Source organism: Artemia sp. Qi Xiang Cuo, chromosome 4 (assembly GCF_049724085.1).
Source record: "Artemia sp. Qi Xiang Cuo chromosome 4, ASM4972408v1, whole genome shotgun sequence".
NCBI lineage: Eukaryota > Metazoa > Arthropoda > Branchiopoda > Anostraca > Artemiidae > Artemia > Artemia sp. Qi Xiang Cuo.
In genome coordinates, this window is record NC_142797.1 from 66,651,973 (window position 1) to 66,674,678 (window position 22,706).

Genomic DNA, 22,706 nt, shown 5'->3' on the forward strand with positions numbered 1-22,706 from the left:
GTACCCACCTCCCCCTCTTGTATATTATCCCCTCCCCCAAGTTGTTCAACAATATCTGGCGAATGCTCCACTTCAGTTGTTTGAAGTGGATTCGTTAGGGTATCGGAGGCTGGAGGAGGAGGAGAAGGGTTCCCAGTTAATTCGTTTGTGAAATCCTCCAAAAGCTGTATTGTATTTTGGCTCAAGTCCCTCAGCTCAACTGTGCTAGGATCTACATTAATATAATCAGCTAAAAACTCATCAATATCGAAAGGTACTTCAATAGAGTTAATGATTTCGTTGTCCTGAATCTCCATTGCCTCTTCTTCCCCTTCTTCACTGGACGGCGAATATGGGACCAATGGTCGTCCAATCTATAAATTTAAAAAATAGCTTATTTTCAATGTGTTCAAATCACCCCTACTGTTTTTAAAATTTGAATTATTATTTAAAGTCAGCGCTTAGTAGTAGTAGCAGTATGCACATAGTAGCATTTGGTTAATTCACTGTTCCCCCCCTCCCCCCCCACAACTATCGATATTCTGAAAGCAGTCAATTTCCAACTTAATATGAGATATTTACAAACTAAAACGTCGCTTTACATAGAAGTTGTAATTTGATTTTGTTAAAAAAATAGCTTATTTTCAGTGTTCAAATCAGCCATGCTGTTTTTTTTATGATTAGAGACCATTGCGGTGCTTCCCGCGACGTTTCCCACAGCGCTTCTCGGGCCCAGCGGCGCTTCCCGGTCCCCACCGTGGCTCCCGGCCATTTATATAATGCCCACAAACAGTTAAAATATTTGCTTGGACGGCAAAAGTCCAAGTTTCTATCTAAGTCCGTTCTACAAGTTTGGTGGACTCCTCATAAGCTCTCAATTATTTTAAGCCATCACGTCAATATTCCAGATTCCAAGACTGAACTTCAGACGAGAAAACAGTACAATTAAATGCTGTAAACCGTTAACTCAGTATATTGTCAACAATGTTTCCACATCACTAAAATATTGGCAAGGGTTTGTAAGATTGAAAGCTATTTTAAAAATATCCTTGTGCAAATTACGGGATCCATATGTGACAGATAGATAAATGGGAATAATCTCTCAGTTCCTTCTCTTAAAACTTTGTGATATTCAATTGTGAAAAATAGGGGATTTCGAGTTTCAAATGGTGAGCATTAATTGACTAGAAATTACCCATGAAAAATATTCACTTATGAGATAGCGGCGAAGAGATAGGGGGAATGCATAGAAAATAGCAAAGATTAGAAAAAGAGGAGCGGTTTCTTTTGACTAGCAAGCAAAAAATTTACATTATATTTAGATATCTCTGAGGGGGGCAGAGAAATTTAAAACAACGGTTGGGGGGGGGGGCGAGGGGTTAATATTTAAATATCCCGCTGAGACATGTTTATATTAGGTTGAAAATAAAAGTTTTGTTTTTATATATTTCTATAAGATAGTTTGAAGAAAAAATACTCACATTTGCATAGTCCGAGGGCAGTATTTGAATGCCCGAAGGCCCAGGCGAAACATGTTGTACCATCGGCAGCGGGCCTTGTATAGACGGGACAGGTATTCCATAGAAAGCAGCTGTCCATTTACTCTTTAATTTTTGACCTGGTTGCATTGTTGCCTGCACAGATGGTTGCACTTGGGCAGTCAACACTTGTTTTGGGGTCGGGCCAGCATACTTAATAATGGATGGTCTTGGCTCATCCACTCTCGCTTTCTTAGTGGGAGGCGGCGACAAGGTTCTTCGCCATTTGCGCCAGCCATAGGTTTCATCGATGTAGGGTCCGAAAATTCTTCATAATTTGCCTTAAAGAAGAGAAGAAAAAATCAAATCAAAATAATTTCTTCCTTTTTAAAGAAAGAAAGTTAGTACCCTCTTCCATATAATTTTGTTTAGTTTATCACTAAGAAAGCACAACGTAAAAAAAATTCGTAAAATATACTAATTGCATCCTTTTGAATCTGAGAAAGAAGAATTACGGCTCACTGAGCCGTTCAAAATTCAGCCTCTATAAGTCGGCCTAATTTCTTATTTTTAGGTGTTTCTGTTCTTTTCTGGTTTTAATCTGCATTGAGCATGCCTTGTTTGATGCATTTAAAGTATTAGCGTTTTTTTTTTCTTTCCTTATCCTTTTTCGGTAGCTGGTATTTACCCCACCCCCAGAAAAAAGAGCCCGAGGAAAATAATCCCCACGGAAAATATCCCTGAGCAAAGACATGGAAAAATACCCCTCCCCCCCCCCACCGAAAGATATCACATCCTTTTGAATCTGAGAATTACGGCTCACTGAGCCATTCAAAAGTCGGCCTAGTTTGTTTGAACAAAGTCCCCCCCTAATACTAAACGTTGAAAATGTGAATATTTAGTCAAACATAGAAGCATTGATCCAAGGTATGGTTCTTTTTCAGTTATCCAATAAATAAAAACATGTTTTTAGTCGCATCCTTTTGAATCTGTGAAATCTTTGGAAACTAAACTGCTAACAAGCAGGAAGTGCTTTAAAAAGGGTCAGAGCTAATTATAGGCCTTGCACTGGAGTCTTGTGTCAAAAAAGAACGGCATTTTCATTAAAAATTGACAGCAGTCAGTGATCGCTTTTGCTGGAAATATAGAAGGAAGGAATAGAACCAAAGGATAATTATTTCTTTTTGCGAGAACACTGAGCCGTTCAAAAGTCGGCCTAGTTTGTTTGAACAAAATCCCCCCCTAATACTAAACGTTGAAAATGTGAATATTTAGTCAAACATCGAAGTATTGATCTAAGCTATGGTTCTTTTTCAGTTATCCAATAAATAAAAACATGTTTTTAGTCGCATCCTTTTGAATATGCGAAACCTATTTAAAATTAACTACTAATGAGCAGGAAGTGCTTTAAAAAGGGTTAGAGCTAATTATAGTCCTTCGTACTGGAGTCTTGTGTTAAAACAGAGCGATATTTTCATTAAAAATTGACAGAAGTCAGTGATCGCTTTAGCTGTAAATATAGAAGGAAGGAATTGAACGAAAGGATAATTATTTCTTTTTGCAAGAATTTGATTGTAAAACAATGGTGGGGGGGTTAGGGTAAAAAGAATATATTTTATGTTTTCCATTGATTATAATGATGTTTGTATGGTTTGGGGGTGGGGGGGGGGTTTGGGGGTAAAGGAATATATTTACGTTTTAGTTGAATATACTGAAGGATGTCCAAGGAAAATTCGTTTTGAAAATAAAAATGCACTTACATTGCTAATTGCGGCTGCCAAGGCCTCAAGCTCATCAATTATGTTAATTGTTCTATCCATTGTCTCACAATACTTTCTGATAATTGAATCACATTGCATGCCCGTTATATACGAAATCTCAAGGTCAAATTGTTTTGTAAACAAAGCCCTCTGATTGGCTGAGAAGGAAACACGTGATCTAACTGTTTCCGGGAAACTCATAACATTTAGCTCGAGCAACAACAACAACAAATGCTGTTTTCTATTTCTGGACACCATGACATTCGCCTCGAGCATGTACATGTCCAAAACAACAACAAATGCTGTTTTCTATTTCTGGAAACTCATAACATTCGCTGAGAGCGTGCACTTACAACAACAACAACAAATAAATCTACCTTAACATTCGCTGAGGGCGTGCACTTACAACAACAACAACAAATAAATCGACCTTGACATTCGCTGAGAGCGTGCACTTACAACAACAACAACATCGACCTTGGAAATTTAGGTCATTGACCCCATTAACCACGTGTTCTCCCCAGGGACTCTATGCCCATATATGGACTCCCGTTCGGAGTAGAACCCCCTCTCTACTGGCCGAAAAGGACTAAACGGAAAGCGGGTCGTCCTCGATTGGGATAGGAGGATGTCGTAACAAAATATTTAAGGGAAATCAGAACTTCCTGGAACACAACAACATATGCTACAGGCGTTCTTGGCTACAGGTGTTGTTGTGTTTTATTTGTTGTTCATCTTGTGGTATTAGCTCTTATTGGTACAAAATTTTCTTATAATCGTACAAAGCTAAGAAGTGTCAAATGATGCAAAATTAAAGTCGATCAATTCGACTCCTCAAGTATTTCAGATGAAAATGCACAAGGGTAAAAATATGCGACAAGAATTAGTCATATAGGGGAGAGTTACTTGCCCACTGTACAAGAGGCTATGGATTTTAGCCCAATCATTGTTGTACTCTTCTTAGCGAGCTACCTTTATCCTTCTGAGGGTTGCAGGCACTGTGTACCCTTCTAGGTCAGATATTTTCAGTCAAGGGACTGGACATCCCTGAGCCGGCAAGTAATAGTTTTGGGGGACCATCTCAGAAAGGGTATGAAAAGTTGTGTTATATTTTTATTATAATCCATAAGAAAAAGAGTTAAAAAGGCAACCTTAAAAAATTTATCCTAATTTTCTTGTAAAGGTAACACTTTTCTTGCAATCGCACAAAGCCAAAAACTCACAAATGATTCAAAAATTAGAGTCCATCAATTTTACTTATCCCAAGGGTTAAAATCTGCTATAAAAATTAGCCATCTGGAGCAGAGTTCCCTGCTTACTGTACCAGAGGTTATGGATTTGAGTCCTACGATTTTTTTTTTTTTCTTTTTTTTTTTTTTTTTTTTTAGCGAGCTTCCTATATCTTTCTGAAGGCTGCAGACACTGTACACCCTTCGAATTCAGGTACTTCCCGCCAAGTGGCTAGGCAACCCGGAACCCGCAAGAAATGTTTTTTTTTTTTGGGGGGGGGGGTCGGGGGAGGATGACCTTAGAAAGGGTGCAAAAAGATTGTCTATATAATCATAGGCAGCGAAATAGTACTGCCTAACTAAAGAGCGATGTGGGCACAATGTATTATTTTTTTTTCTTAGACCAATACACTTCGTATGGAAGGAGTTATCGTAGAAACTTCGAAAGGGGCTCATTCGATTGGAAATTGAAAGGTCTAGTACCTTTTTTAATTGTTGAAAGTGATAGGAAGGCAACCAGTCCCCCTCCACACCCGTCATTTCCCCAAACATACACAATCAAAATCTTGAGATAGCCATTTTGTTCAGCTTAAGGGAAAAGTCCAGAAATTATGTCTTTGAGGATAAAAACCCTCCACAGTCCTCAAAGTAAGTTTGTAAGTTATGCCCTTGGGTAATATGAGGTTTTTATAGAAAGGGTGGTCATATAAACCTCGAAATGGGCTCTTTGGATTGGTAATCAGAAGTTTTAGTGCCCTTTTTAAGAGTAAAAATGATTGGAGGGCAACCAGCCCTCCCCTCCGCCCAGAATTTACCCAAACACAGCCAATCAAAATTTTGAGATAGTCATTTTGTTCAGCGTAGTTGAAAGGTCCGGAAATTATGTCTTAAGAGTTTGACAAACCCTCACAGTCCTAAGGGTGAGGGTTGAAAGTCATGCCAATATTTTGAAAAAAAAGTATTGGGTATAGTCCATGGTTTAAATTTCAGAGCCCATGGTTTAAATTTAAGAAAATTTACGTATATTGTGTATTATATTAAAAAAAAACTTTCCACACCGTCCAAGAGGTAAAGATCCCGGTACGTTTTTTTAGAGGTGTTGCCAGTTTCTTTTACTCGTTACTCGTTGATTTATTCAACGAATTGAATAAATCTATAGGCCAGTTTCTTTTACTTTTAATCGTTGATATTATTCCTTTTCCCTAAAAAAAAGGGTTGGGCATCATCTACTAAGCATACATCAAAACCACATTTAGCAGTTCCCTATTTAGCAGGTGTTCCCCAAACCCATCCAATCAAAATTTGGATGTAGACATTTATTTAAGCATATTTGAAAGGTCTACTAATTATGTCTTCGGGGATGACAACCCCACGGCCCTCAGGGAAAAGGCTATAGGCTATACTAGTTGCTCATTGTTAACATTTAAGATTTTTCTGGATAGGGTGGTCATACAGACTTACTAAAATACATAAAAAATTTAAAATTCAGACTGATACAGACGAAATACTTTTTAAATATTGTAAACTTTTTTGCATTAATAAATGAAAAATTATTAAAACTTATGAAATAAATGTCTGTATGTGTATACGGTGCTAAACTAACAATCCACAGTCATTTGTTGTTTTGTTTTTTTTTCAGTAAAGTGCAAATTATGTTCTGATCTTGATAAGGCATGGGTTTTGTCATCCCTAATCAAGTTAATTTTGCTCGTTTTCAGTTTGACTCGGTCATTTATTGTAATTTCTGTTTGTTTTTTAGCTTCATTTATTTACTAATTGTAATTTGTGGTAATTTTACGCTTGGAACATTAATTGAGTTTATTTCTGATCATTGTCTTAATGGAACTCTTTACTTTTCTTTCAAAAATTTGTTTTTTGGAATTTTTTTTTAATTAATTACTGAATAAGATTCACATTTAAAACTGTGTTTTAGAACACAAACAGAGGGCTGTTCAAACAAGAGTTCAGTATTGTCTAACAGTTCGTGGTAACACAAATAAATCAGAAGGATTGCATTTTTACGCTGATTTTAAATATATATGTTTAATCAAGTTTAGTCTAACCCATCAAAAGTTACGAGCCTGAAAAAATTTGCCTAATTTTTGAAAATAGGGGAAACACCCCCTAAAAGTGATGGAATCTGAATGAAAATTAAACCATCAGATTCAGCGTAACAGAAAACCTTACTGTAAATGTTTCAAGCTCCTATCTGAAAAAATGTGGAATTTTGTATTTTTTGCCAGAAGAAAGATCACGGATGCGTGTTTATTTATTTTTTTGTTTTTGTTTGTTGTTTTTTTTTCTAGGGGTTATCGTATCGATCCAGTAACTCAAAAATATCGTGAGAGGGCTCATTCCAACATAAATTAAAAGTTCTAGTTCCCTTTTTAAGTGACCGAAAAAACTGGAGGGCAACTTGGCCCCCTCCCACGCTCATTTTTTTCCAAAGGTTACCCAATCAAAATTTGAGATAACCATTTTGTTCAGCGTAGTCGAAAATATGATAGGTAAGTCTTTGAGGATGACTTAGTCCCCCACAGTTCCCAGGGAAAGGGCTACAAGTTATGAACTTTGAATTGGTTATTGGGTATACAGACGTATTGGGTATTAAGTATACAGACGTTTTCTGGAGGGATTTTTTCTGGGTTGGGGGGGGGTCAGAGGAGAGGGTTATGTGAAAGGATCTTTCCATGGAGGATTTTTCCTTGGGGAAAGGGACATTTCTATGAAGGGGGTGGCGGATTTTCCAGCATTATTTAAAAAAAAACAATAAGAAATTAAATAAAAAAACAAGTTTTGTTACAAGTGGGTAGTCCCCCCATGTAGCTATAATATTTACAAGCGGGAGGTCCCCCCATGTAGCTATGACAGTTTCAGGAAAGCAGGTAGGAAACTACTGTGTATAATATAAGGAAGAGGGCAGGTAGCCAATGTAGCTATAACAGTTTCAGGAGGGCAGGTAGCCAATGCAGCTATAACAGTTACAAGCGGGCAGTCCCCCCATGTAGCTATAACAGTATCAAGCGGACAATACCCCTTTTTATATTAATATATACAAGTGGACAGTCCCCCCACCATACAAGCAGACAGTCCCACCGCCATACAAGCAGACAGTATTCCCTTTCTGTGTTAATCTAAGGTAGCAGACCGATAGGGAATTACTGTATGAATTAAAGAGACAATACAGGTATATGGATGTTTTATGTTTATGGATTTTTATTGTTGTATTGGTGTTATGTTTGATGTTTTATTGTATGGGAGTCTGATTGTTATTAACGAGATGTTTTTTTATATATGGTTGAATATGTGTGTTACTTTATGAATGATTATACGTATTGTTATATGGTTGATGTTCTATTTAATGTTTTTTTTATGGATGTTTTATTGTATGGATATACGGATTTTTCAATCATCATTCCAACGGGGCTTTCCTCTTGTATTCCAACGGGGCAGTATGGTTGATGTTTTATTTAATGTTTTTTTTTGTATGGATGTTTTATTGTATGGATATATGGACTTTTTATTTTAATAGTTTTTTTTATTGATGTCATTTTATTGTACTCTAATGATCATATTTTTCTTTTCCAATGATACGATTTTTAACATTCTAAATGTCTTACCTTTCAATCTTTTTAATTTTTGGTTTGATATAAGAATTAAATATGCGACCCGTGAAATTCTGAGGTAAGCGAACGACACGTTAATCGAAGGAACCAACAGGTCATTGAGCATATTATAATTTTAAAGATGCGACCAATGTATTGTTTCTGGGACATTGCCTAACTGATGTTAAGCGTCACAATATCGTAACAAGTTCATTCCATTGAACTGGAACAAGTTCAAGCACATTCGATTTATTAATTGGATTTTTGATAGGTGTTAAAAGTGACCTGTTTCGGGGCATTTTTATGGCATCATCGTGAGAATATGCATACCACGATGATTTGAGATGCATACTAGACAGACAATTTCTTCTGATACTTGGGCCCCAAGTCCTACCCCTATCCCTCAACCCTATCCCTCCACCCTCCCTGCACCCTCCCTTCAACCCCTCCCCCTCTCACCAACCCCCCCCAACTTTTGTTTTGACAGTTTTTTTTAACTTTTTTTTACATCTCTTAGAATGACAAGAAACATACTTATAACATAAAGAAATCACATTTAATATTTTCTAACATCAAAATGGAATGATATAAATATGTGTGTCGCGACTTTTACTATTAGAAAAATAATGTTTGTAGTTACCATTTTTTTTACATTTTTTTCAACTTTTTTTTACGTTTCTTAGAATGACATGAAACATACTTAAAACATAAAAAAATCACATTTTATATTTTCAAATTTCAAAATGAGAATGATATAGAAATGTTAGTCGTGACTTTCAATATTAGAAAAATATTGTTTGCAGTAGCCCTTTTTTTTATTGGACTAATTTTTTTTTGGACCAAAATTATTCAACTTCAATTTTTTTTTTAACATGATATTTTTTTCAACTTTTTTTTGTAGTTTGGAGTCTTAGCTTAGAGTTTTAGTTAAAGTTATAGTTTAGTTTAGTTTTAGTTTAGTTTAGAGTTGTAGTTTAGTTAAGAGTTTTAGTTTAGAGTTTAGAATTTCAGTTTAGAGTCTTAGCTTAGAGTTTTAGTTTAGACTCATAGCTTGGAGTTTTAGTTAAGTCATAACTTAGTTTTAGTCAAGAGTTTTAGTTTAGAGTTTAGTGTTTTAGTTTATATTCTTAGCTTAGAGTTTTAGTTATAGTTATAGTTTATTTTAGTTTTAGTTCAGAATTTAGTTTTAGTTTAGAGTCTTAGCTTAGAGTTTTAGTTAGAGCTATAGTTTAGTTTAGTTTTAGTTAGGAGCTTTAGTTTAGATCTCTAGTTTAGTTTTAGTTAAGAGTTTTAGTTTAGAGTTTAGAGCTTTAGTGAAGAGTTTTAGGTTAGAGTTTTGTTAGATTTATTGCTTATTTTAATTTTAGTTAAGATTTATAGATTGGTATTTTAGCATCGAGTCTTAGCCTAGCGTTTCTAGTTACGCATATAGTTTAGTTTAGTTTAAGTTAATATTTTTAGTTTAGAGGTATAATTTATTTTATTTTTAGTAAAGAGTTTTATTTTAGAGTCTTAGCTTGGAATTTTTAGTTACACTTATAGTTCAGTTTAGTTTCAGTTAAGAGTTTTAGTTTAGAGTTATAGTTTAGTTTAGTTTTAGTTAAGAGTTTTAGCCTCGAGTCTTAGCTTAGAAGTTTTAGTTACACTTATAGTTTAGCTTAGTTTAAGTTAAGATTTATAGTTTAGTTTAGTTTTAGTTAAGAGTTTTAGCTTGGATTTTTAGCCTAGAGTCTTAGCTTAGAGTTTTTAGTTACACTTATAGTTTTGTTTAGTTTCAGTTAAGAGTTAAAGTTTGGTTTAGTTTTAGTTAAGAGTTTTAGCTTAGAGTTTTACCCTAGAGTCTTGGCTTAGATTTTTTAGTTACACTTAGAGTTTAGTTTAGTTTTACTATAGAGTTTTAATTTAGAGTTAGACTTTAGAGTTTTAGTTAGAGTTTCAGTTAGAGTAATGACCTTGATTATTTTTATTCAAAAGTTTTAATTTAGAATTATGGGTTAGTTTTAGTTAAGAGTTTTAATTTAGGGTTAATAGCCTTAGCTCAGAGTCTTATCTTAGAGTTTTGTTAAAGTTTATACTTTAGTTTAGTTAAGTGTTGTAGTTTAGTTTTAGTTAAGAGTTTTAGTTTAGAGTTTTAGTTTAGAGTCTTAGCTTAGAGTATCAGTCACAGTTACAATCTTATTTAGTTTTAGTTTAGAATTATAGTTTTGTTTTAGTTAATAGTTATAGTTTAGAGTTTAGAGCATTAGCTTAGAGTTATAGCTTAGAGTTTTAGTTAGTTTAGTTTAGTTTCAGTTAAGAGTTTTAGTTTAGAGCTGTAGTTTAGTTTTAGTTAAGAGTTTTAGTTTAGAGTTTTACTTTAGAGTCTTAGCTTAGAGGTTTAGTTAGAGTTATAGTTTAGTTTAGTTTTAGTTTAATTTAGAGTTGTAGTTTAGTTTTAGTTAAGAGTTTTAGTTTAGAGTTTAGAGTGTTAGTTTAGAGTCTTAGCTTAGAGTTTTAGTTAGAGTTATAGTTTAGCTTAGTTATAGTTTAGTTTAGAGTTGTATTTTAGTTGAGATTTTAGTTTAGCGTTTAGAGTTTCAGTTTAGAGTCTTAGCTTAGAGATTTAGTTTACAGTCCTAGCTTGGAGTTTTAGTTAGAATCATAGTTTAGTTTTAGTTAAGAGTTTTAGTTTAGAGTTTTGAGTTTTAGCCTAGAGTCCTAGCTTGGAGTTTTAGTTAGAGTCATAGTTTAGTTTTCGTTAAGAGTTTTAGTTTAGAGTTATAGTTTAGTTTAGTTTTAGTTAAGAGTTTTGGTTTAGAGTCTTAGCTTAGAGTTTAAAGTTACACTTATAGTTTAGTTTATTTTCAGTTAAGAGTTTTAGTATAGAGTTATAGCTTAGTTTAGTTTTAGTTAAGAGTTTAGCTTAAGTCTTAGCTTTGAGTTTTTAGTTACACTTATAGTTTAGTTTAGTTTCAATTAAGAGTTTTAGTTTAGAGTTATAGTTTAGTTTAGTTAAGAGTTTTAGCTTGGAGTTTTAGCCTAGAGTCTTAGCTTAGAGTTTTTAGTTACACTTATAGTTTAGTTTAGTTTCAGTTAAGAGTTTTAATCTAGAGTTATAGTTTGGTTTAGTTTTAGTTAAGAGCTTTAGCTTAGAGTTTTAGCCTAGAGTCTTGGCTTAAAGTTTTTAGTTGCACTAATAGTTTAGTTTAGTTTCAGTTAAAAGTTTTAGTTTATAGTTTAGTTTAGTTTTACTTAAGAGTTTTAGTTTAGAGTTTTAACCTAGAGCCTTAGCTTAGAGTTTTTAGTTAGACTTACAGTTTAGTTTAGTTTCAGTTAAGAGTTTTATTTTAGAGTTGTAGTTTAGTTTTAGTTAAGGGTTTTAGGTTAGAGTTTAGAGCTTTAGCTTAGAGTCTTATCTTAGAGTTTTAGTTAGAGTTTTTAGTTTAGTTAAGTTTTAGTTAAGAGTTGTAGTTTAGTTTTAGTTAAGAGTTTTAGTTTTGACTTTTAGTTTAGAGTCTTAGATTAGAGTTTCAGTTACAGATACAATATAATTTAGTTTCAGTTAATAGTTTTAGCTTCGAGTTATAGTGTAGCTTTAGTTAAGAGATATAGTTTAGCCTTTAAAGTATGAACATAGATTCATGTCATAGAGTTTCAGTTTGAGTAACGTTTTTGTTCAGTTTATGGTATGAATTTTAGTTTATTGTTGTAGTTTAGTTGTACTGGAAATTTTGAGTTTAGAGTTTTATAATAAGTTGAACTAAAAACTCTAAGCTACGACTCTAGGCTAAAACTAAAAACTAAAACTATTAAGTAAAACTAAACTAAACTCTAACTATAAACTAAAACTTTTAACTGAAACTAAACTAAACTATAAGTGAAAATAAAAACTCTAAGCATAGACTCTAGGCTAAAACTCTAAGATAAAACTCTTAGCTAAGACTAAACCAAAATATAGCTCTAAAAAAAAACTCTTAACTGAAACTAAACTAAACTATAAATGTAACTAAAAACTCTTAGCTAAGACTCTAGGCTAAAACTATAAGCTAAAACTCTTAACTAAAACTAGACTAAACTATAACTCTAAACTAAAACTCTTAACTGAAACTAAACTAAACTATAAGTGTAACTAAAACCTCTAAGCCAAGACTCTAAGCTAAAACTCTAAATTGAAACTAAACTAAACTATACCTTTAACTTATCAATATTAACTGAAACTAAACTAAACTATAAGTGTAACTAAAAACTCTAAGCTAAGACTCTAAGCTAAAAATCTTAACTAAAACTAAACTAAACTATAACTCTAAACTAAAACTCTTAAATAAAACTAAACTATGACTCTAACTAAAACTCCAAGCTAGGACTCTAAACTAAAACTCTAAGCTAAGACTCTAAACTGAAACTCTAAACGCTAAACTAAAATCTTAACTAAACTACAACTCTAAACTAAACTATAACTAAGCTAAACTATAACTCTAACTAAAACTCTAAGCTAAGACTCTAAACTAAAACTCTAAACTATAAACTAAAACTTTTAACTAAACTACAACTCTAAACGAAACTAAAACTAAACTAAATTATAGCTCTAACTAAATCTCTAAACCAAGACTCTAAAGTAAAACTCTAAACTAAAACTCTTAACTAAAACTAAACTACAACTCTAAACTAAAACTCTTAACTGAAACTAAACTAAACTATAACCGTAACTAAAACTCTAAGCTATGACTCTAAACTAATACTGTAAACTAAAACTCTTAACTAAAACTAAACTATAAGTCTAAACTAAAACTATTGACTAAAACTAAACTAGATTATAACTCTAACTGAGACTCTAAGATAAGACTCTAAACTAAAACTCTAAACTAAAACTCTTAACTAAAAATCTAAGATAAGACTCTAAGCTAAGGCTCTAAACTCTAAACTAAAACTCTTAACTAAAACTAACCTATAAGTCTAAACTAAAACTATTGACTAAAACTAAACTAGATTATTACTCTGACTGAAACTCTAACTAAAACTCTAAAGTAAAACTCTAAACTAAAACTCTTTAGTAAAACTAAACTAAACTCTAACTCTAAACTAAAACTCTTAACTGAAACTAAACTAAACTATAAGTGTGACTAAAAACTCTAAGCCAACACTCTACGGTAAAACTCTAAGCTAAAACTCTTACCTAAAACTAAACCAAACTGTAACTCTAAACTAAAATCTTAACTGAAACTAAATTAAACTATAAGTATAACTAAAAACTCTAAGCTAAGACTCTAGGATAAAACTACAAGCTAAAACTCTTCACTAAAACTAAACTAAACTATAACTCTAAACTAAAACTCGAAACTGAAACTAAACTAAACTATAAGTGTAACTAAAACCTCTAGGCTAAGACTCGAGGCTAAAACTCTAAGCTAAAACTCTTAACTAAAACTAAACTAAACTATAACTCTAAACTAAACTCTTAACTGAAACTAAACTATAATTGTAACTAAAAACTCTAAGCTAAGACTCTAAGCTAAAACTCTTAACTAAAACTAAACTAAACTATAACTCTTAACTAAAACTCTTAACTGAAACTAAACTAAACTTTAAGTGTAATTAAAAACTCGAAGCTAAGACTCAAGGCTAAAACTCTAAGCTAAAGCTCTTAAATAAAATTAAAATAAACTATAACTCTAACTAAATTTCTAAACTAAAACTCTTAACTAAATCTAAACTAGAGATCTAAACTAAAGCTCCTAACTAAAAATAAACTAAACTATAACTATAACTGAAACTCCAAGCTAAGAATCTAAACTATAACTCTAAACTAAAACTCTTAACTAAACTACAACTATAACTAAAACTCTAAGCTAAGACTCTACACTAAAACTCTAAACTCTAAACTAAAACTCTTAACTAAAACTAAATTATGACCCTAACTAAAACTCCAAGCTATGACTCTAAACTAAAACTCTAAGTTAAGACTCTAAACTAAAACTCGAAACTATAAACTAAAACTCTTAACTAAATTACAACTCTAAACTAAACTATAACTAAACTATAACTCTTACTAAAACTCTAAGCTAATAATTTAAACTATAAAAAAAAGTTGAAAAAAATATCATGTTAAAAAAAATAATTTTAAAAAAACTTGAATAATTTTGAAGTCCAAAAAAAAAATTAGTTAAAAAAAGTGCTACTGCAAACAATATTTTTCTAATAGTAAAAGTCACGTATAACATTTCTATATCATTCTCATTTTGAATTTAGAAAATATATCATTCTCATTGGAGGGAGGGTGGAGGGAGAGGGTTGAGGGATAGGGGTAGGACTTGGGGCCCAAGTATCAGAAGAAATTGTCTGTCCAGTATGCATCTCAAATCATCGTGGAATGCATATTCTCACGAAGATGCCATAAAAATGCCCCGAAACCGATCACTTTTAACACCTATCAGAAATCCAATTGATAAGTCGAATGTGCTTGAACTTGTTCCAGTTAAATGGAATGAACTTGCTACGATATTGTGACGCTTAACATCAGTTGGGCAATGTCCCAGAAACAATACATTGGATGTATTTCTAGAATCATAATATGTTCAATGGCTTGTTGGTTCAGTCGATTAACGTGACTTATTTTAGTTTAGACTTATAGTTTAGTTTTAGTTAAGAGTTTTAGTTTAGAGTTTAGAGTATTAGCTTAGAGTTATAGCTTAGAGTTTTAGTTAGTTATAGTTTAGTTTAGTTTCAGTTAAGAGTTTTAGTTTAGAGTTGTAGTTTAGTTTTAGTTAAGAGTTTTAGTTTAGAGTTTTACTTTAGAGTCTTATCTTAGAGGTTTAGTTAGAGTTATAGTTTAGTTTAGTTTTAGTTTAATTTAGAGTTTTGTTATTTAGAAACTAAACTAAACTTCAAGTGTAATTAAAAACTCGAAGCTAAGACTCAAGGCTAAAACTCTAAGCTAAAGCTCTTAAATAAAACTAAAATAAACTATAAATCTAACTAAAACTATAAACTCTAAACTCTAACCTAAAACTCTTAAATAAATCTAAACTAGAGATCTAAACTAATGCTCCTAAATACAAATAAAATAAAATATAGCTCTAACTGAAAATCCAAGGAATAACTCTAAAATATATCTGTGAACTGCAACTAGAATAAACTATATCTCTAACTAAAACTCCAAGCTATGATTCTAAACTAAAACACTAAACTCTAAACTAAAACTATTAACTAAAACTAAATTATGACTCTAACTAAAACTCCAAGATATGACTCTAAACTAAAACTCTAAGCTAAGACTCTAAACTGAAACTCGAAACTAAAACTCTTAACTAAGCTACAACTCTAAACTAAACTATAACTAAACTAATCTATAACTCTAACTAAAACTCTAAGCTAAGACTCTAAACTATAAAAAAAAGTTTAAAAAAATATCTTATTAAAAAAAAAAATTAAAAAAAAACTTGAATAATTTTGGTCGAAAAAAATTATTTAGTTAAAAAATGTGCTACTACAAACAATATTTTTCTAATAGTAAAAGTCATGACTAACATTTCTATATCATTCTCATTTTGAATTTAGAAAATATATCATTCTCATTGGAGGGAGGGTGGAGGGATAGGGTTGAGGGATAGGGGTAGGACTTGGGGCCCAAGTATCAGAAGAAATTGTCTGTCTAGTATGGATCTCAAATCATCGTGGTATGCATATTCTCACGATGATGCCATAAAAATTCCCCGAAACAGGTCATTTTTAACACCTATCAAAAAATCTAATTGATAAATCGAATGTGGTTGAACTTGTTCCAGTTTAATGGAATAAACTTGTAACGATTTTGTGACGCTTATCATCAGTTGGGCAATGTCCCAGAAACAATACATTGGATGTATTTCTAGAATCATAATATGTTCAATGGCTTGTTGGTTCAGTCGATTAACGTGACTTATTTTAGTTTAGACTTATAGTTTAGTTTTAGTTAAGAGTTTTAGTTTAGAGTTTAGAGTATTAGCTTAGAGTTATAGCTTAGAGTTTTAGTTAGTTATAGTTTAGTTTAGTTTCAGTTAAGAGTTTTAGTTTAGAGTTGTAGTTTAGTTTTAGTTAAGAGTTTTAGTTTAGAGTTTTACTTTAGAGTCTTAGCTTAGAGGTTTAGTTAGAGTTATAGTTTAGTTTAGTTTTAGTTTAATTTAGAGTTGTAGTTTAGTTTTATTTAAGAGTTTTAGTTTAGAGTTTAGAGTGTTAGTTTAGAGTCTTAGCTTAGAGTTTTAGTTAAAGTTATAGTTTAGCTTAGTTATAGTTTAGTTTAGAGTTGTATTTTAGTTGAGATTTTAGTTTAGCGTTTAGAGTTTCAGTTTAGAGTCTTAGCTTAGAGATTTAGTTTACAGTCCTAGCTTGGAGTTTTAGTTAGAATCATAGTTTAGTTTTAGTTAAGAGTTTTAGTTTAGAGTTTTGAGTTTTAGCCTAGAGTCCTAGCTTGGAGTTTTAGTTAGAGTCATAGTTTAGTTTTCGTTAAGAGTTTTAGTTTAGAGTTATAGTTTAGTTTAGTTTTAGTTAAGAGTTTTGGTTTAGAGTCTTAGCTTAGAGTTTAAAGTTACACTTATAGTTTAGTTTAGTTTCAGTTAAGAGTTTTAGCATAGAGTTATAGTTTAGTTTAGTTTTAGTTAAGAGTTTTAGCTTAGAGTCTTAGCTTTGAGTTTTTAGTTACACTTATAGTTTAGTTTAGTTTCAGTTAAGAAATTTTTTTTTAAGTATAAGTTTAGTTTAGTTTTAGTTACGAGTTTTAGCTTGTAGTTGCCTAGTAGAGTCTATGCTTGGAGTTTTTAGTTACACCTATCGTTTAGTTTAGTTTCAGTTAACAGTTATAGTCTAGAGTTATAGTTTTGTTTAGTTTTAGTTAAGAGCTTTAGCTTAGAGTTTTAGCCTAGAGTCTTGGCTTAAAGTTTTTAGTTGCACTAATAGTTTAGTTTAGTTTCAGTTAAGAGTTTTAGTTTATAGTTTAGTTTAGTTTCACTTAAAAGTTTTAGCTAAGAGTTTTAACCTAGAGCCTTAGCTTCGTGTTTTTAGTTACAATTACAGTTTAGTTTAGTTTTAGCTAAGAGTTTTATTATAGAGTTATAGTTTAGTTTTAGTTAAGGGTTTTAGGTTCGAGTTTAGAGCTTTAGCTTAGAGTCTTATCTTAGAGTTTTAGTTAGAGTTTTTAGTTTAGTTTAGTTTTAGTTAAGAGTTGTAGTTTAGTTTTAGTTAAGAGTTTTAGTTTAGATTTTTAGTTTAGAGTCTTAGCTTAGAGTTTCAGTTAGAGTTATAATCTAGTTTAGTTTTAGTCAATAGTTTTAGTTTAGACTTATAGTTTAGTTTTAGTTAAGAGTTTTAGTTTAGAGTTTAGAGTATTAGCTTAGAGTCATAGCTTAGAGTTTCAGTTAGAGTTATAGTTTAGTTTAGTTTCAGGTAAGAGTTTTAGTTTAGAGTTGTAGTTCAGTTTTAGTTAAGAGTTTTTGTTTAGAGTTTTATAATAAGTTGAACTAAAAACTCTAAGCTACGACTCTAAGCTAAAACTCCAAACTAAAACTCTTAAATAAAACTAAACTAAACTCTAACTCTAAACTAAAACTTTTAACTGAAACTAAACTAAACGATAAGTGTAACTAAAAAACTCTAAGCTTAGACTCTAGGCTAAAACTCTAAGCTAAAACTCTTAGCTAAGACTAAACCAAAATATAACTCTAAACTAAAACTCTTAACTGAAACTAAACTTAACTATAAGTGTAACTAAAAACTCTAAGCTAAGACTCTAGGCTAATACTATAAGCTAAAACTCTTAACTAGAACTAAACTAAACTATAACTCTAAACTAATACTCTTAACTGAAACTAAACTAAACTATAAGTGTAGCTAAAAACTCTAAGCTAAGACTCTAGGCTAAAACTCTTAACTAAAACTAAACTAAACTATAACTCTAAACTAAAACTCTTAAATGAAACTAAACTAAACTATAAGTATAACTAATAACTCTAAGCTAAGACTCTAAGCTAAAACTCTTAACTAAAACTAAACTAAACTATAACTCTAAACTAAAACTCTTAAATAAAACAAAACTATGACTCTAACTAAAACTCCAAGCTATGACTCTAAACTAAAACTCTAAGCTAAGACTCTAAACTGAAACTCTAAACTCTAAACTAAAACTCTTAACTAAACTACAACTCTAAACTAAACTATAACTAAGCTAAACTATAACTCTAACTAAAACTCTAAGCTAAGACTCTAAACTAAAACTCTAAACTCTAAACTAAAACTTTTAACTAAACTACAACTCTAAACTAAACTAAAACTAAACTAAACTATAACTCTAACTAAAACTCTAAACTAAGACTCTAAAGTAAAACTCTAAACAAAAACTCTTAACTAAAACTAAACTACAACTCTAAACTAAAACTCTTAACTGAAACTAAACTAAGCTATAACTGTAACTAAAACTCTAAGCTATGACTCTAAGCTAATACTGTAAACTCTAAACTAAAACTAAACTATAAGTCTAAACTAAAACTATTGACTAAAACTAAACTAGATTATAACTCTAACTGAAACTCTAAGCTAAGACTCTAAACTAAAACTCTAAACTAAAACTCTAACTAAAAATCTAAGATAAGACTCTAAGCTAAGGCTCTAAACCCTAAACTAATACTCTTAACTGAAACTAAAACTAAACTATAAGTCTAAACTAAAACTATTGACTAAAACTAAACTAGATTATAACTCTAACTGAAACTCTAACTAAAACTCTAAACTATAAGTGTAACTAAAAACTCTAAGCCAACACTCTAGGGTAAAACTCTAAGCTAAAACTCTTACCTATAACTAAACCAAACTGTAACTCTAAACTAAACTCTTAACTGAAACTAAACTAAACTATAAGTATAACTAAAACTCTAAGCTAAGACTCTAGGATAAAACTCCAAGCTAAAACTCTTCACTAAAACAAAACTAAACTATAACTCTAAACTAAAACTCTTAACTGAAACTAGACTAAACTATAGGTGAAACTAAAACCTCTAAGCTAAGACTCGAGGCTACAATTCTAAGCTAAAACTCTTAACTAAAACTAAACTAAACTATAACTCTAAACTAAACTCTTAACTGAAACTAAACTATAATTGTAACTAAAAACTCTAAGCTAAGACTCTAAGCTAAAACTCTTAACTAAAACTAAACTAAACTATAACTCTTAACTAAAACTCTTAACTGAAACTAAACTAAACTTTAAGTGTAATTAAAAACTCGAAGCTAAGACTCAAGGCTAAAACTCTAAGCTAAAGCTCTTAAATAAAATTAAAATAAACTATAACTCTAACTAAAACTCTAAACTAAAACTCTTAACTAAATCTAAACTAGAGATCTAAACTAAAGCTCCTAACTAAAACTAAACTAAACTATAACTCTAACTGAAACTCTAAGCTAAGACTCTAAACTAAAACTAAATTCTGAACTAAAACTAAACTAAACTACATCTATAACTAAAAGTCTAAGCTAAGACTCTAAACTAAAACTCTAAACTCTAAACTAAAACTCTTAACTAAAACTAAATTATGACCCTAACTAAAACTACAAGCTATGACTCTAAATTAAAACTCTATTCTAAGACTCTAAACTAAAACCCTAAATTCCAAACTAAAACTCTTAAATAATTTATAACTCTAAACTAAACTATAACTTAACTAAACTATAACTCTAACTAAAACTCTAAGCTAAGACTCTAAACTATAAAAAAAAGTTGAAAAAAAATCATGTTAAAAAAATAATTTTAAAAAAAGTTGAATAATTTTGGTCGAAAAAAATAATTTAGTTAAAAAAAAGTGCTACTGCAAACAATATTTTTCTAATAGTAAAAGTCATGACTAACATTTCTATATCATTCTCATTTTGAATTTAGAAAATATATCATTCTCATTGGAGGGAGGGTGGAGGGATAGGGTTGAGGGATAGGGGTAGGACTTGGGGCCCAAGTATCAGAAGAAATTGTCTGTCTAGTATGCATCTCAAATCATCGTGGAATGCATATTCTCACGATGATGCCCTAAAAATGCCCCTTGAAACAGGTCACTTTTAACATCATTCAAAAATCCAATTGATATATTGAATGTGCTTGACCTTGTTCCAGTTCAATGGAATGAACTTGTTACGATATTGTGACGCTTAATATCAGTTAGGCAATGTCCCACAAATAATACATTGGATGTATTTCTAAAATCATAATATGTTCAATGGCTTGTTGGTTCGGTCGATTAACGTGTCGTTCATTTACCTTAGGAAATCACGGGTCTCACGTTCGATTCCTACATCAAACACAAATTTCATAAAAATCAATGGGAAGTCACTTAAAATGTTAAAAATCGTATCATTTGAAAAGAAAAATATCATCGTTAGAGTACCATAAAATAACATCAATAAAAAAACTATTAAAATAAAAATTCATATATCAATACAATAAAACATCTATACAAAAAAAAACATTAAATAAAACACCAACCATACTGCCCCGTTTGAATGCAAGAGGAAAGCCCCGTTGGAATGATGAATGAAAAAAACGTATATCCATACAATAAAACATCCATACAAAAAAAAAACATTAAATAAAACATCTACCGTATAACAATACGTATAATCATTCATAAAGTAACACACATATTCAACCCTATATAAAAAAAACATCTCTGTAATAACAATCAGACTCCCATACAATAAAACATCAAATATAACACCAATACAACAATAAAAATCCATAAACATAAAACATCCATATACCTGTATTGTCTCTTTAATTGATACAGTAATTCCCTATTGGTCTGCTACCTTAGATTAACACAGAAAAGGAATACTGCTTGTATGGCGGTGGGACTGTCTGCTTGTATGGTGGGGGGACTGTCCGCTTGTATATATTAATATAAAAAGGGGTACTGTCCGCTTGATACTACATGGGGGGACTGCCCGCTTGTAACTGTTATAGCTGCATTGGCTACCCTCCTGAAACTGTTATAGCTACATTGGCTACCTGCCCTCTTCCTTATATTATACACAGTAGTTTCCTACCTGCCTTCCTGAAACTGTTATAGCTACCTTGGGGGACTGCCAGCTTGTAAATATTATAGCTATATGGGGGGACACCCCGCTCTCTTAGATTGATACAGTAATTTGCTACCACCCCGCTACCTTAGATTGACCTATCACTACTCCCATATATGTAATAATTTCATTTCGTTTCAAGTTATAATGTTGCTTCTGACTTTCAGTTGAAAAAACTTGTTTTTTTATTTAATACTATGAGATTCAGAGGAGAGCTGTTAGGTAAAAACCGAAATTTCTTTATGCCTCAGCTCTAGATCCGGATAACACGTGAAAGAGAAGGATATATGGACAAGCGACTCTCCGACTAGAGAGAAGTCTCACAAGAAACTTCTTTTGAGAAACATTTTTTGGTGAAGAGTATTACATCAAATCTAACACACATATTTCTTGTGTTGACACTGGATAAAATTCATTTTGTCAGTGAAGAAAAATCCGCTGCATTACAAGTCTTTAAATTGGTGTACCATTAGTCTACTCCCAAAAGAAACAAACAAACATGAAATTAGCATTGCAGTACAATATTTTGTTACTAATTTTCTGAATCTTACTTTCTATTGTTTCTTGTTTCTGTTTTTAGTTTCCAGATTTTTCCCCCTCTTTTACTGTTCAATTAAAGCTCTGGAAACTCGGAAATAGATGTACTATCGATACATATGCATTAAATTTAGAGGGGAGAGAAAGGTTAGTGTTATAAAAAAAAATGCATTGTCATAAGAGGTATATGCATAAGGATATCTGTATAATCTAGCGAAAATTTCAATTGGACAAGTTTTTCTTTAATTTAGAAAACTGAAAATTAAGTTGCTTACTGGATACTTTCCACAGGTATGGAACTTCATGGTATTCGATCATTGGAGCAACTGCTGAAATGATTACTGCTGCAAGTGACGCTTTCGGTATATAATAGAAGATATCTGTCATAAAAGCTATAGATAGAAGTACTATTGCTGAAACGAAGAAATTACACAACGGAGTCCTACAGCCACTTGACTTCTGGACAGCACTTCGAGCAAAAGATGCAGTCACAGGAAATGCACCGACAAAAGCTCCAAAGATATTTGCAATTCCTAAAGAACAAAGCTCTTGCGATGAGTCAACGCTCTTCCCGGAAGCTGCAAATAAAACTTAGACAATACTCTAATTTCAAAAGTTAGGATTTTAAAAAAAATTACCAAACACAATTTTAACTAAATTTTTTTTCAAAATTAATGCTTCTTTTCAAATTGTTTGAAGAGTGCGTTCATAAGTTCCTGTTTTCCGAATGATAACATTTTACTGCTGAAGTCAGGGCTGTAGCCAGGATTCAATTCTGGAATGGATGTGCATGAACTCTTATCAAAGGAATCTCGACTATGCAAAACAAATTTTGCAGTTACAATCCAAAAAAAGTGCGTATCTAAACAACTATATAAGTCAACCAGGGGTCCTTAGCTTTCTTGTTTCAAACAATCTTGATAATATAAGTAGCAAATTTAAGTTATATACAATAAAAATAGCATTAATTTATTTCTAGAAATCTATTTAAAACTCAAAGCTATTGTTTTTTCGATTCTCTCGTAGGTTTGATCTATTTCTGTAATTCTCCAA

The 22,706-nt window shown here is 31.5% G+C and overlaps 1 protein-coding gene across 1 annotated transcript in view; it reads right to left on the reverse strand.

Moving 5' to 3' along the window:
* LOC148953343 (sodium-independent sulfate anion transporter-like) overlaps nt 1-22,706 on the reverse strand; it is a 183,519-nt gene that overhangs the window by 59,926 nt on the left and 100,887 nt on the right. The window contains exon 8 of the mRNA XM_089088496.1: nt 21,929-22,231. Within this exon, the coding sequence (XP_088944622.1) occupies nt 21,929-22,231 (303 nt within the window). The remainder of the gene's footprint in view (nt 1-21,928; nt 22,232-22,706) is intronic.